The sequence below is a fragment of the Phodopus roborovskii genome, unplaced genomic scaffold (genome assembly GCF_943737965.1).
Source record: "Phodopus roborovskii unplaced genomic scaffold, PHOROB, whole genome shotgun sequence".
NCBI classification, from domain to species: domain Eukaryota; kingdom Metazoa; phylum Chordata; class Mammalia; order Rodentia; family Cricetidae; genus Phodopus; species Phodopus roborovskii.
The window spans coordinates 2,647,870-2,660,683 of record NW_026126516.1 but is presented as its reverse complement, the minus strand read 5'-3'; the positions used below and the strand labels follow the sequence as shown (position 1 = coordinate 2,660,683).

Below are 12,814 nucleotides of genomic sequence, written 5' to 3'. Positions count from 1 at the left end.
ATTGCTGGGCCTCTGCTGGAGCCTGATCTTTGACTCCCATCTGGGCCCTTGCCTGAGGAGAGACCTCTTAGAGAGCTTGGACCACCCAGAGCTACAGACATAGAACTTCTGACCTGCCTAAGCCCACCTGGGGAGTACCATAGAGAGAGGGATGGACCCCACCTGCACCTACTGGAAGAAGCGATGGGAAGACAGCAATACAAGAAAACACCTAACAACAGAAAGACAAGCGTAACACCACCAGAATCTAGGGAATCTACACCAACTAGACCTGAACACCCCGAAGCAGATGAAGCAGAAGATAACAACTTAAAGAATATCTTCATAAAAATGATAGGGGCCCTCAAAGATGATGTGAGAAAATTCCTTAAAGAACTGGAAGAAAAGACAAACAAAAAATTGGAAGAAATGAACAAATTTCTTAAAGAAAGTACAGAAAGCCAAGAAAAAAAAAAAAAAACATTAAACAGGTGAAGGAAACGTTCAAGACTTGAAAACTGAAATAGAGACAATAAAGAAAACACAAACTGAAGGAATGCTGGAAATAGAAAAACTGGGCAAATGATTGGGAACTACAGACGCAAGCATAACAAACAGAATAAAAGAGATGGAAGAGAGAATTTTAGGCGCTGAAGATAAACTAGAGGAAATAGATTCATTGACCAAAGAAAATCATAAATCCAACAAATTCTTAACACAAAACATCCAGGAAATGTGGGACACCGTGAAAAGGCCAAACCTAAGAATAATAGGCATAGAGGAAGGTGAGGAAGCCCAGCTCAAAGGTTCTGTATCCTATTTTTTTAATAGGGTTATTTGGTGTTGTGTTGACTAGTTTCTTGGGTTCTTTGTATATTTTGGAGATCAGCCCTCTGTCAGATGTAGGGTTGGTGAAGATCTTTTCCCAGTCTGTGGGCTGCCATTTGGTCTTGTCGACTGTGTCCTTTGCTTTACAGAAGCTTCTAAGTTCGAAGAGGTCCCATCTATTTATTGTTGATCTCAGTGTCTGTGCTACTGGAGTTATGTTCAGGTACGGTCTCTTGTACCAATTTGTTCAAGGGTACCTCCCACTTTCTCTTCTAAGAGATTCATTGTAGCTGGATTTATGTTGAGGTCTTTGATCCATTTGGGCTTGAGTTTTGTACATGGCGACAGACATGGGTCTATCTGCAGTCTTCTACATACCATCATCCAGTTGTGCCAGCACCATTTGTTGAAGATGCTTTCCTCCTCCCATTGTATACTTTTAGCTGTTTTGTCAAAATTCAGGCATTCGTAGGTGTGTGGGTTAATATCAGGATTTCTGATTCTATTCCATTGGTCTACTTGTCTATTTTTGTGCCAATACCAGGCTGTTTTCAGGACTATAGCTCTGTAGTAGAGCTTAAAGTCAGCGATGGTGATGTTTCCTGAAGTTCTTTTATGTATAGAGTTGTTTTGGCTATCCTGGGTCTTTTGTTTTTCCATATAAAGTTGATTATTATCCTTTCAAGGTCAGTGAAGAATTGTGCTGGAATGTTGATGGGGATTGCATTGAATCTGTAGATTGATTTTGGCAATATTGCCATTTTTATTATGTTGATCCTACCTATCCAAGAGCAAGGGAAATCTTTTCAATTTCTTTTATCTTCTTTAATTTCTTTCTTTAAAGACACAAAGTTCTTTCCTTCACTTGTTTGGTTAGCATTACCCCAAGATATTTTATGTTGTTTGTGGCTATTGTAAAGGGTCATGTTTCTCTGATTTCTTTCTCAGCAAATTTATCATCTTTATATAGTAGGGATACTGATTATTTTGAGTTAATCTTGTATCCTGCCACTTTGCTGAAGGTGTTTATCAGCTGTAGGAGTTCCCTGGTAGAGTTTTTTTTTTTTTTTTTGGTTGCTTATGTAAACTATCATATCATCTGCAAATAGTGAAAATTAGATATCTTTGTCTCCAATTTGTATCCCCTTGATTTCATTTTGTTATCTTATTGCTGTAGATAGAACTTCTAGTACAATGTTGATAAGATATGGAGAGAGAGGGCAGCCTTGTCTTGTTCCTGATTTTAGAGGAATCATGTTGAGTTCTCTTTATTTAGTTTGATGTTGCCTGTTGGTTTACTGCATATTGCTGTTATTATGTTTAGGTGTGTTCCTGTTATCCCTGCTCTCTCCAAGACCTATATCATGAAGGGGTGTTGGATTTTGTTAAAGGCTTTTTCAGCATCTAGTGAGATGACCATATATTTTTCTTTTTAAGTTTGTTAACATGGTGGATTATTATTGATAGTTTTTTTTTTTATGTTGAACCATCCCTGCATCCTGGGGATGAAGCCTACTTGGCCATGATGGATGATTTCTCTGATGTGTTCTTGGATTCGATTTGCCAGTATTTTATTGAGTATTTTTGTATCAATGTTCATGATGCATATTGGTCTGTAGTTCTTTTTCTCAGTTGCATCTTTGTGAGGCTTGGGTACCAAGGTAATTGTAGCCTCATAAAAAGAGTTTGAAAGTGTACCTTCTGCTTCTATTGTGTGGAACAATTTGAGGAGTTTGGTATTACCTATTCTTTGAATTTCTGGTAGAATTCTGCACTGAACCCATCTGGCCCTGGGCTTTTTTTTTTTTTTTTTTTTTTTTTTTTTTTTTTTTTGATTGGGAGGCTTTTGACGACTGCTTCTATTTCATTAGGGGTTATAGGTCAATTTAAGTTGTTTATCTGTTCTTGATTTAATTTTGGTGATAGTTATCCAGAAATTTGTATATTTCCTAAGAAATGCTAGTAATGGGCCAACACATCATATTGATCTTTCTGTCGTGTTCTTATACTGTCATCTACCCATCCCTTCTTCCAGTGCGCACTGGTGTGGTCTCTCCCTCTCCTGGTGGTTCTCTTCCAGTGGGTGCAAGCAGGTCCAATACTTCTATGGCTGTCCTCATGCAATGGGTGAAGGCAGGACTAGGATGTTGGCAGCCTCAAGATTGATCTGCTGGTGTGGCACATCTACACAATGGAATACTACTCTGCAGAAAAAAAATAATGGTATCTTGAAATTCCCAGGCAAGTGGATGGCACTTGAAGAAACCATCCTGAATGAGGTAACCCAGTCACAAAAAGAGGAACACAGTATGTACTCACTCATATATGGATTATAGACCTAGATCAAAGGATCACCAGCCTATAATTCACATCACCAGAAGAACTAGGATACAAGGTGTATTCTAAGATATTCATATAAAGTCCCTCACAGAACGGGGAAGGGACAAGACCCCCAGAGCTCAGGGGAAGTGGGGGGGCAGCGAATGGAGAGAGAAGTAGGAGAAAACGAGGGGGAGGAAAGGAAAACATGTGTGACCAGGAAGATTGAGCCTGGTTAGGAATAGAAGACAGGAGAGAGAGAGAGAGAGAGAGAGAGAGAGAGAGAGAGAGAGAGAGAGAACATAAAAGAGGGAGCCAATATTGGTTTGAAGATAAAATTGAACACAAAGAAAGGTCTAGAGACCTACAAGACTGCTGCCAACTAACAATTTGAGCATCCGTGGAAAGGCTACCATAAATGCCCTTCCTGGAGAGTAAGATCAACAACTAACTTATCCATGGAGCCCTCAACTAATGCCTGTTGGAAACAGGAGCAAACACCCATACATAAACACTGAGTCAAACTAGAACCCAGATGCAGATGGAGAGGACAAGACCAGGCAGCAGAAACACATAGAGACAGCTTAACTGAACAAGGAGGAGCTAACGGGCCACCAGACTGATAGCTGGGAAGCCAGCAGGGGACTTACTCAAGCCCCCCTGAATATGGGTCTCAGCCAGAAGTACTGAGCAGTCTAAGGGGCCTCAGACAGTGGAACCAGGATGTATCCCTGGTGCACAAAAGGACCTTGCAAACACATCTCCCATGGAGGGATAACTGCCATAATCTAGAGACAGGAGAGAAGCCCTAGTCCCTACTTCACATGACCTGTCAGATCTACATGACCCCAACTGGATGGCATTGCCCTATATATGTAATTGGGGTGGGGGGATGGGAGGGGAGGGTGGTTAGGGTGCATGTGAGAGGGCAGAGAGAGTAAGAGGGAGGGAAGGAGGGAGGGAGGGAGAGGGAACTGGAATCGACGTGTAAAATAATAAATTAAATTAAAAAACTGCTTTGACTCCAAAATTTAAGTTCAAGGACAAGTTACTGGGGAAAAGGATTTCTATTTTTGTTCCCACAGAAAATGAAAAGATGTGGATCCCTTCCAGACTAATGTGGTTTGATCAAGCCAGACCACCTGAAACAGAGTACGAGGTGATCCTACATTCAAAACAGCTGGACAAAGCAGCCTTACAGACTACAGCCAGGATTTCTGAATCTTCTTCGAATCCCCCATGACAGCGCCCCTTACCAGCAGGAAGTAGTTTGGAAAGAACAGCGCCCAAATTCCCAAATATTGTCTATAAATGTTTGTTTTCATTTCAATGGACTTGGTTATATAAAATAAATACATTAAAAAAAAAAAAAGATTGGTCTTCTGGGACAGTTTACCCTGTGCACTGTCCCCAGGCCTCAGGAAGCTCCAAGCAGGGCCTGGCATGTGGTTGGAGGTGGGACTAGGATGCTGGCAGACTCTGGATGGGCTGGTCCGCTGGGACAGGTTCCGCTGTGTGCAGCCCCCAGTCCTCAGGAGGCTCTGAGGAGGGCACCAGAAGGCAGGCTGCTCCCCATCTTAGAATTCTCACTCTTGATGATAGCCATTCTGACTGACGAGAGATGGAATTCCAGTACAATTTTGTCTGGCTTTTACTTTAGATAACTCAGGCTGTTAAATATTTGCACGCTTTAATTGGCCATTTGTACTTTTTCCACTTATAGGTTGTTTTTAGAGTTTCATTTAAAAAGTGTGTGGGTAGTTCTCCCTGGGGTCTGTGGGGGCCACAATCAAGTAGAAGCCACCACAATCAACCTAGGCCAAGCAGGGACAGGGGATCCTAACTCTGCCCCACAGTGGAACTCCATGCTGTGCATCTGAAGAGATGGGGGAGGAAAGCGAGCCCTGCACTTTGCTGAGCAGCACAGCAGAGATGACCCTGTTGACGAGAGTACAGGTGAACCAACCCTGAGAATATGAGCACAGTAGACCTAGCCCCAACCCTCCTCTGCCACATAGCAGCATGGGCTGGGGAGAGATGCCCTTCCCTTCCCTGCCCACCGACACCTGGGGCAGGGAGGAGAGCTGACCCTCTGGTCCTAACAATCTGGGGAGAGAGCTTTTCCTGACATTCACCAGCAGCAACACTTGGGACGATAGGCCCTGCACCTCATCAGGGCAGCAAAACAGAGCCAACACCATTAGTGCCGGTGTGGGCGAACTCATCCTCAAAGATGTGAGCATGGGAGATCTATCCCCATTTCCTATTAGTGGATCAACCCTACAGCAGCTGCCCAGGCCCCAAGCCCGGGTCGTGACTTGGCCTGCTCCAACATGTACCTCATCTGTGATCTGCTGGAGCACGTGGAGGGATCTGGCCCACAGACCCAAAGCTGTAGGATCTCCACATCACAGAGTAGAAGCTTGATGTCCAAGACAAACCCTAGTGGGGACCCAGCATCAAGCGTGTAGTGGAGATCAGAGGCTTTGAACAAGACCAATGACTCTTTGTAATGAGTCTCGCAAGCAGAGATGTATGGACCGCAAGCAGAGATGTATGGACCGCAAGCAGAGATGTATGGACCGCAAGCAGAGATGTATGGACCAAGGGGTTATGGTGTGACTTGTTGGGTCGCACTGCAGCTTCCCATGATGAGACTTTTTATTTCTTCCCCTTTTTAATTTTTTTTCATTTTATTTTCTTCCTTTTCTCTCTCTCTCTCTCTCTCTCTTTCTCTCTCTCTCTCTCTCTCTCTCTCTTTTTGTTTTATTTGGGTGGAGTGCAGATGTGGAGGGTAGATGGGAAGGGAAATGTGTAGGATCAAGATACATAATGTGAAAGAAAGACAGAATAAAAAATTATTCATTTAGTGTCTGAGAACCCTAAACATTTAAGCTATGTGCTTGGCTATTCATTGCTCACTGGCTGGTCAGTGTGATCTTCTGAGCCTAAGAGAAACAATGAGATTTACTTTGTGATACGAGAATGGGTTGGACCCTGAAAATGTAGCATATAATTGTCCAGAGTTTGGCTGTAAGAAAGGCTGTGTGGAGCTATGAAGAAGGCAGTGGAAGGAAGCTGGTGTAGAGCTAGAAATGTGGAGGCTGTGCAGTTAATTAGAGAAGCTGCTGTGTAGAGCAACGAGGAGCCTGTGGTAGTCCAGTTAGGAAGCTGTGAAGAGCTATGCAGAGGAGCCAGGGGGATTTTTCAGAGAGGATTTTTTTCAAGGTGGAGTAAAGAGAGAGTCACTATCAGAAGCATCTATGATTTCTAATTTTCCTCCTCAGAAAAGATCTAACTCTCAGACAGATAAGAAGTTTTCTTAATCTCTTGCAACATTTGTGGTTTTGTTTTGCATACCCTTGGTGCACACTGGACGATGGCTCCCCCAATGAGCAATACTCTAGGATGGTTTTTAACTTGTGATCTCTGGCCTCAATATGTCAAGTGCTGAGATTATGCACATGCCCCATCACACTGACCTTTTTTTTTTTTTTTTTTTTTTTTAAGTTTAAATAGGGCTTACAAAAAGGTTTCTACAATTTATTACATTTATTTATTTATTTATTTATTTATTTATTATTTTACTGTGTATGGACCCCGTGTGCTGCTTTACTCATGTGGAAGACAGTGGACAACTTGTAGGAGTCAGTTCACTCCCTCCACCATGTGAGGCCCAGAGGTTAGGTCATCCAGATGAACCCTGATTTGCTGTCTATAGGTTGCTTTTCATGTCATTCTTTGCCATTTGTGTTAGTTGTTTAATCACTGTAACAAAATATCTGTGATAATTAATTTGAAAAGAGAAGAATATTTGTTTTTGGTCAGGTTTTTTTAGTGGCTTTAGCCCATGATTGGGCAGAACCACTGCTTTTAGATCTCTGGTAGGAGAGGTGATAGATGGAAATGGTAGGGACTAGTGTGTGATAGAGCCATACAGTTACTCTATGGCCAGGTAAAGTAAAGAAAGGACCAATATTCCACAATCGTTTTTTATTTTAAAAATGTATTTACTTGTATGAGTGTGTAACGAGTATGGGAAGGTCAAGATGGAGAGACCGGAGAAAGCGGAATGCCAGGCGGCTCCCCGGTAAGAGAAATACATAGAAATGGGTTAATAATTAAGACAGAGCTAGCCGATAAGAAACTAGTAATGGGCCAACAGAATTATATCAAATACGGAGTCTCTGTGCATTATTTGGGGCTGGCGCGGCGGCGGGACCAGACCAGGTGGCGGGTGGACAAACCTTACATGAGTGTTTTGCATATGTTGTATGCATATGACTGGTGCCCATGGATGTCAGAAGAGGGCATCAAATCCCAGGAACTGGAGTTATAGACAGTTGTGAGCCACCCTGTGGGTGATGGGAATGGAACTCAGGTCCTGTGCAAGAGCAACAAGTGCTTTTAACCACTGAGCCATCTTTCCAGCTTTCAAAACTCCCATTTTAAGACCATACTTTCCAAGACCTAAGGACATCCTTTAGGCACCATCTCCCAAAGCACAACAGCTGCCACTACTGCCCCCCCTTTTGAGTTAGGATCTCACTGTGTAGCCCAGGCTTGCCCAAAATTCATAGAGATCTTTGTCTTCCAAGTGCTGGAATTAAGGGCACCTCACCACACTCAGCTTTCAAATATTTTCATTTAGTTCCCAATGACACCGCCAGCCTTTAACACATAGGTTTTCTCTGGGAGGAGGGGAGGAGAAGGGACATACAAGATCCACAATATAGATACATATTTTTATTTTCCTTCTGAAGTTTTGTTCAAGTCATTGTCCTTTTAAAAACAAGATTGTTTGGTTTATTATTATTGATTTTTGAGTTGTTTAAAAAATATGCTAGATATATGTCTTAGTCAGGGTGTCCATTGCTGTGAAGAGACACCATGACCACGACAATCTTACAGAGAAAAATGTTTAATTGGGGTGGCTCACTTACGTTTGAGCGGTTCAGCCCACTGTTTTCACAGTGGGACACGGCGGCACTCAGGTAGAAGTGGTGTGGAGAGGTAGCTGAGGGTCCTACACCTTAAGTGTTCTGACTCACAGGCGTGGCTTGAACAAATACGAACCCTCAGAGCCCACCTCCCACAGCAATGCACTTCTTCCAACAAGGCCACACCCACTCCATCAAAGCCACACCTCCTCACGGTGCCACTCCCTTTGGGGGCCGTTTGATTTCAAAATATCACATTCTGCCCTCTGGCCCCCCCAAAGACTTGTAGCCACATCATAATGCAAAAGTGCATTCAGTTCAGCTTTGAAAAAATCCCTGTAGTCCTCTGTAACGGTCTCATGCTTGTTTTAAAAGTCCAAATCTCTTCTGGGACTCGTGGCAATCTCTTATCTCCAATCCCCTTATAAGATCAAAATAAGAAAGCAGATCACATACTTATAGCTTACAATGGCACAGGATGTACATTAGCAGTCCAAAACATCATGAAGGGAGCATGGTGAGGAAATGCTGGACCAAAGCAAGGCTCAAAACCAGTTGGGCAAACTCCAAACTCTGCATCTCCATGTCTGATGTCAAAGCACTTGACTGTAACACACTTCTTTCTCTTGATCTGGTTCCACTCACTGCCACAGCTCTCCATTGGCCAAACAGTTTATAAATAATATAAGTCTCTGTGTGTTTATTTGGGGCAAAGCAGCTGTGGGACCAGGTGGGACAAAACCTCCTTCCACAGGCCTCTAGGCCTAGTTATAGACTCTGTCATTCAGGGTCAACCCTGACACATGCCAGGCCTCAGAGGCTTTTTTCAGATTCAGAGGCAAACTCTATAACCTGTTTCTTCTATCATTAACTCTGAAGCCAGAACCACATAGCTGAGTCTGTTAGTTTCTACTGCTTCCTGGGGCTGGGACATGACTTCCTTTTTCAATTACATCTTCACCATATTTCTGTTTTTGCTTGTTACCTTACGCCTAAGCTTGGCTGACTTTGAATTTGTTCTGTAGACCAGGCTAGCCTCAAACTCAGGGATCTGTCAGCCTCTGCCTTCCCAGTGATTGGATTAAAGGCGTGCATCATGACACCCAGCTCTAAGCTTTTCTTTAATTCCTTTTCACAAGTCTGAAACTTAGCTGGGTAGGATCTTGCTCTAAAATCACCACTCCCTTTATTCCATTTCTTACTCTGTCTGTCTCCTTGAACACAGGATTTTGCTATGTTCAACTTCCTGGTGTACCTTTTCTCTATCTCTGCATTTTGTATTTTCATTTGGTCAGCTAGCTTCTTTTCATTTTAAATCTTCATCAAAGCTAATACTAATGAACCGAGTCTATAACTAGGCTGTTTTGAGATTATCTTTGCCACTGAAATAAATGAAAAACTTTTCACTTTTGCTTCAGGCAGGCATTTTTGAGCAAAGGCAAAAGACAAGCTACATTCTTCACCAAAATGTCTCAAGAACAATCTCTAGGCAACATACTGCAATGCTTCTCCTCTGGAGCCACTTGAGCTCCCGGACAGTTCAAATAACTCTTATTATTACTCTCTTCCCTGTTATCACTAGTAAAACCCATTAAGCAGTGCTTAAAGCATTCCATTACTTTCCTAATCCAAAGTACCAAAGTCCAAATTCCTCCAAACAAAACTATGGTTAGGCCTAACCCAGAAATACCCAAGTCCTTGGTACCAGCTGGGTTTCTATTGCTATGAAGAGACACCATGACCACAGCAACTTATATGAAGGAAAACACTTAATTGGAGTGGCTTGCATACACTTTGGAGTCTTAGTTCATTATTATTGTACTGGGACATGGCGGTGTTCTTGAAGACATGGTTCTGGAGAAGTAGCTGAGACTCCTGCATTGGTGGAGGCAACAGGAAGTATGTTGTCTTGTTGGGCATAGCATGAGCATATATGAACTCTTAGCCTCCACAGTGACCCATTCCCTCCAACAAGGCCAAACCCACTCCAACATAACCACACCTCCTAATAGTGCCACTCCATTTGGAGGCCATTTTTCCAAACCACCACAATATAAATTCTATTTCAGATATCTGTTTTTCAAAAACTGTGTCAGCACATGCTGGCAGGAGAGAACAGTGATGATATTAGATTCTCAGAGTGTTCAATGACAGGTTCCAGAATAGAAAATGAGATAAAAAATACCAGGTCAGAGAAATGTTTAAAAAATAATAACCTTTGACACAGGGTCTCAACTTTTGGTCCAGGCTGTTACTGAATTCACAGTCTTCATGTTTTAACTGTCTTGAGTGCTGGGATTACAGGTGTTATGTCATTATACCTTGCTACAGGCAAGGGAAAATAAAAGTTATGAAGGATTCTTGGAAGATTTAAAAGTATTGTATGTATCCAGTTGTAAGGTGGTTTTCAGTAATTGTCCAATGCGAATGACCATGTTACCAAAAATGATGAAATAACACAAAATAGTTAAGGCCAAGTGTAGCCATTCAACTATTTAATGAAGATTTGGATTATGTTGTGAAGGTCACTCACAGGTCAGTATTTGATAACTGGTCTCCAGTTATCTAATTGTTTTGGAAGCAGTGGACGTTTGGATGCAGGACACCCATGGTGGACACAGTATCAGGCTACAGATAAACCACACTTCTGGTAAACTTTTTGTTACATGTCTGTTGATACAACCAGCTGCTTTTTTCTCCAGCCAACATGGACAGTAGTAAATTTCACCACCATGTTTTCCCTAACATGCTGGCATATTCTAGGGAACTCTGAGCCCAGGGAAAAGTTTCTTCTTCACAGTGACGAGAAAACAGCTGAGACAAGCCATGAGGGATGCATAGGATAGAGAGGCAACAGATGGTTGTGAGCTACTATGGGTGCTGAAATTCATCCCACACTGTCTGCAAGAGCAACAAGTGCTCTAAGCCACTGGGACATCACTCCAGCCCCAAGATTGCCTTAAGCTTTTCTGCTTAGTGAGTGCCTGTGACACTTGGGGCTCTGAGATCTCCTCTCATTCATGATAATCTTACTTTGCTTAGTAAGAGGTGATTATAAAACAAGGGAATGCCTCTGATCGTAAACTTCACAGTCCCTGAAAGGCTGACCACTTCTGAGTAGTCCACTCTGTCCCCCCTCCATGTCCAAATGAACCCATAGCACTGTCCTCCCTCACAAACCTCCTCCAGCTGTGCCAGGTCTGATACCTGGGTGTAGCCACCACTTTCCGGATGCTGGGGACAAGTTCACCCATAGCACATAGAGGTGCACCCTTTGGAGTTCTGTGCGCTGCATGTTTGAAACCAACACCTGGCTCAATCACTATATTCTTCAAGGACTCCATGATGGAGTCACCTTCCCCTCTTATTGGGGACCACAAACAGGTTTGGCTTTCTTTTTTTTATTCCCTACAAGCTCTGAAAAACATATCTACTGACTATCCTCTTTATGCCTAACTCCCATGGTGTAATGGCACACTCATTGTTCCACTATTCTATCTAGGACTTGACCTTACAAAACGGGCCTCGATCATAAGAGCTGAATAATGCAGAGAACCCATTACAATGAGAATTGGTTAATTTATATTTTCTAAAACAATCTTTAAAAAAAAGAAAAAACCAATCAAGGGCTAAAATAACTTTATGTATTAATAATAAGAAAATGGAATTTGAAACTATTGACCAGCAGCTACTAGAATTATAATAGTATAATAATTCTATATCACCGTACCTAATGTGTATTTTAAAACATAAATGTATCGTGTAGACATGTTTAATGGAACTAGAAAATATAGATAATTGATGATTATAATTTGTTCACTATGCAGACTTTCACTTATGAGCTGATAGTTGTATTTGATGGGTGTGCAGTGCTTTTTCTAACATATTTCCGGAACGCTCTCAATGGGTGGATGTTGCGCAGTTGGAATATAAATGCTACAAAAATTAATCCCCCTAGCACTACAGATGCCGCAACAGCAATTAGTATATGTCCTGGAAAAGGCAATGGTACTTCATCGACATAAATCTGAAAAGAAAAAGCAAAGTGGTTACCTTATCTGGATGTGGTAATGCAAACCACATTGCATGATCCCCACAATTAACCACACAGAAAAATTCCATCCATAATTTTGTGGACATTCAGCATCCTCTACCTCCACACTCTCATTCTCGACCACACCCTGTCCAAGCCTTATCCTGCACACAGATTCTGCCCATGTTTTTATCTTTATCCATAACTTGGATTGACAGTTGCATCATTTTCTCAGTCACCATCTCATTTCATATTTTATGTTCTTACTATACCTGAAATTCTTCATGTAAGTCACAAAAGGTGACCCCAGAAATCACAGACACCTTGAAGTGAAACAGCTCAGAGCCCTGTGGAACAAACACAGATGGACATTACCAATGTGTGTATTCCTTTAAACAAAAATATCTATGGGAGCCACTTTCATAGATGCCATTTATAAAGATGCCAAGGCCTTTGACAGGAACATCACATGCAAAATTAAGAGGTATTAAAGCAGGAACTCAATGATGAAGTTTTATTTCAGAATGAAACTAAAACATAACACAGTTTGGTTGTCATGAACACTTTTATTTAGACGTCATATCTGTGGCTTTAACATGTATCTGCATTTTCACTGTTTTTCACTCTTACCTGTGCGTTACACATCCATGTGATCCCTAACTTCTGGAAAGGACTGTTCTACTTCCCTTTAAGCAATTGATCTAGTGTGTCTCTT

At 42.0% G+C, this 12,814-nt stretch overlaps 1 protein-coding gene across 1 annotated transcript in view; it reads right to left on the bottom strand.

Annotated features, from left to right (window-relative positions):
* Positions 1-11,901: 11,901 nt before the first annotated feature.
* Positions 11,902-12,814, bottom strand: part of LOC127231074 (cation channel sperm-associated auxiliary subunit beta-like) — a 130,932-nt gene continuing 130,019 nt past the window's right edge. Inside the window, exons 26-27 of the mRNA XM_051196479.1 lie at positions 12,372-12,446; positions 11,902-12,093 (exon numbers count right to left, since the gene is read on the bottom strand). Coding sequence (XP_051052436.1) covers positions 11,902-12,093; positions 12,372-12,446 — 267 coding nt within the window. The remainder of the gene's footprint in view (positions 12,094-12,371; positions 12,447-12,814) is intronic.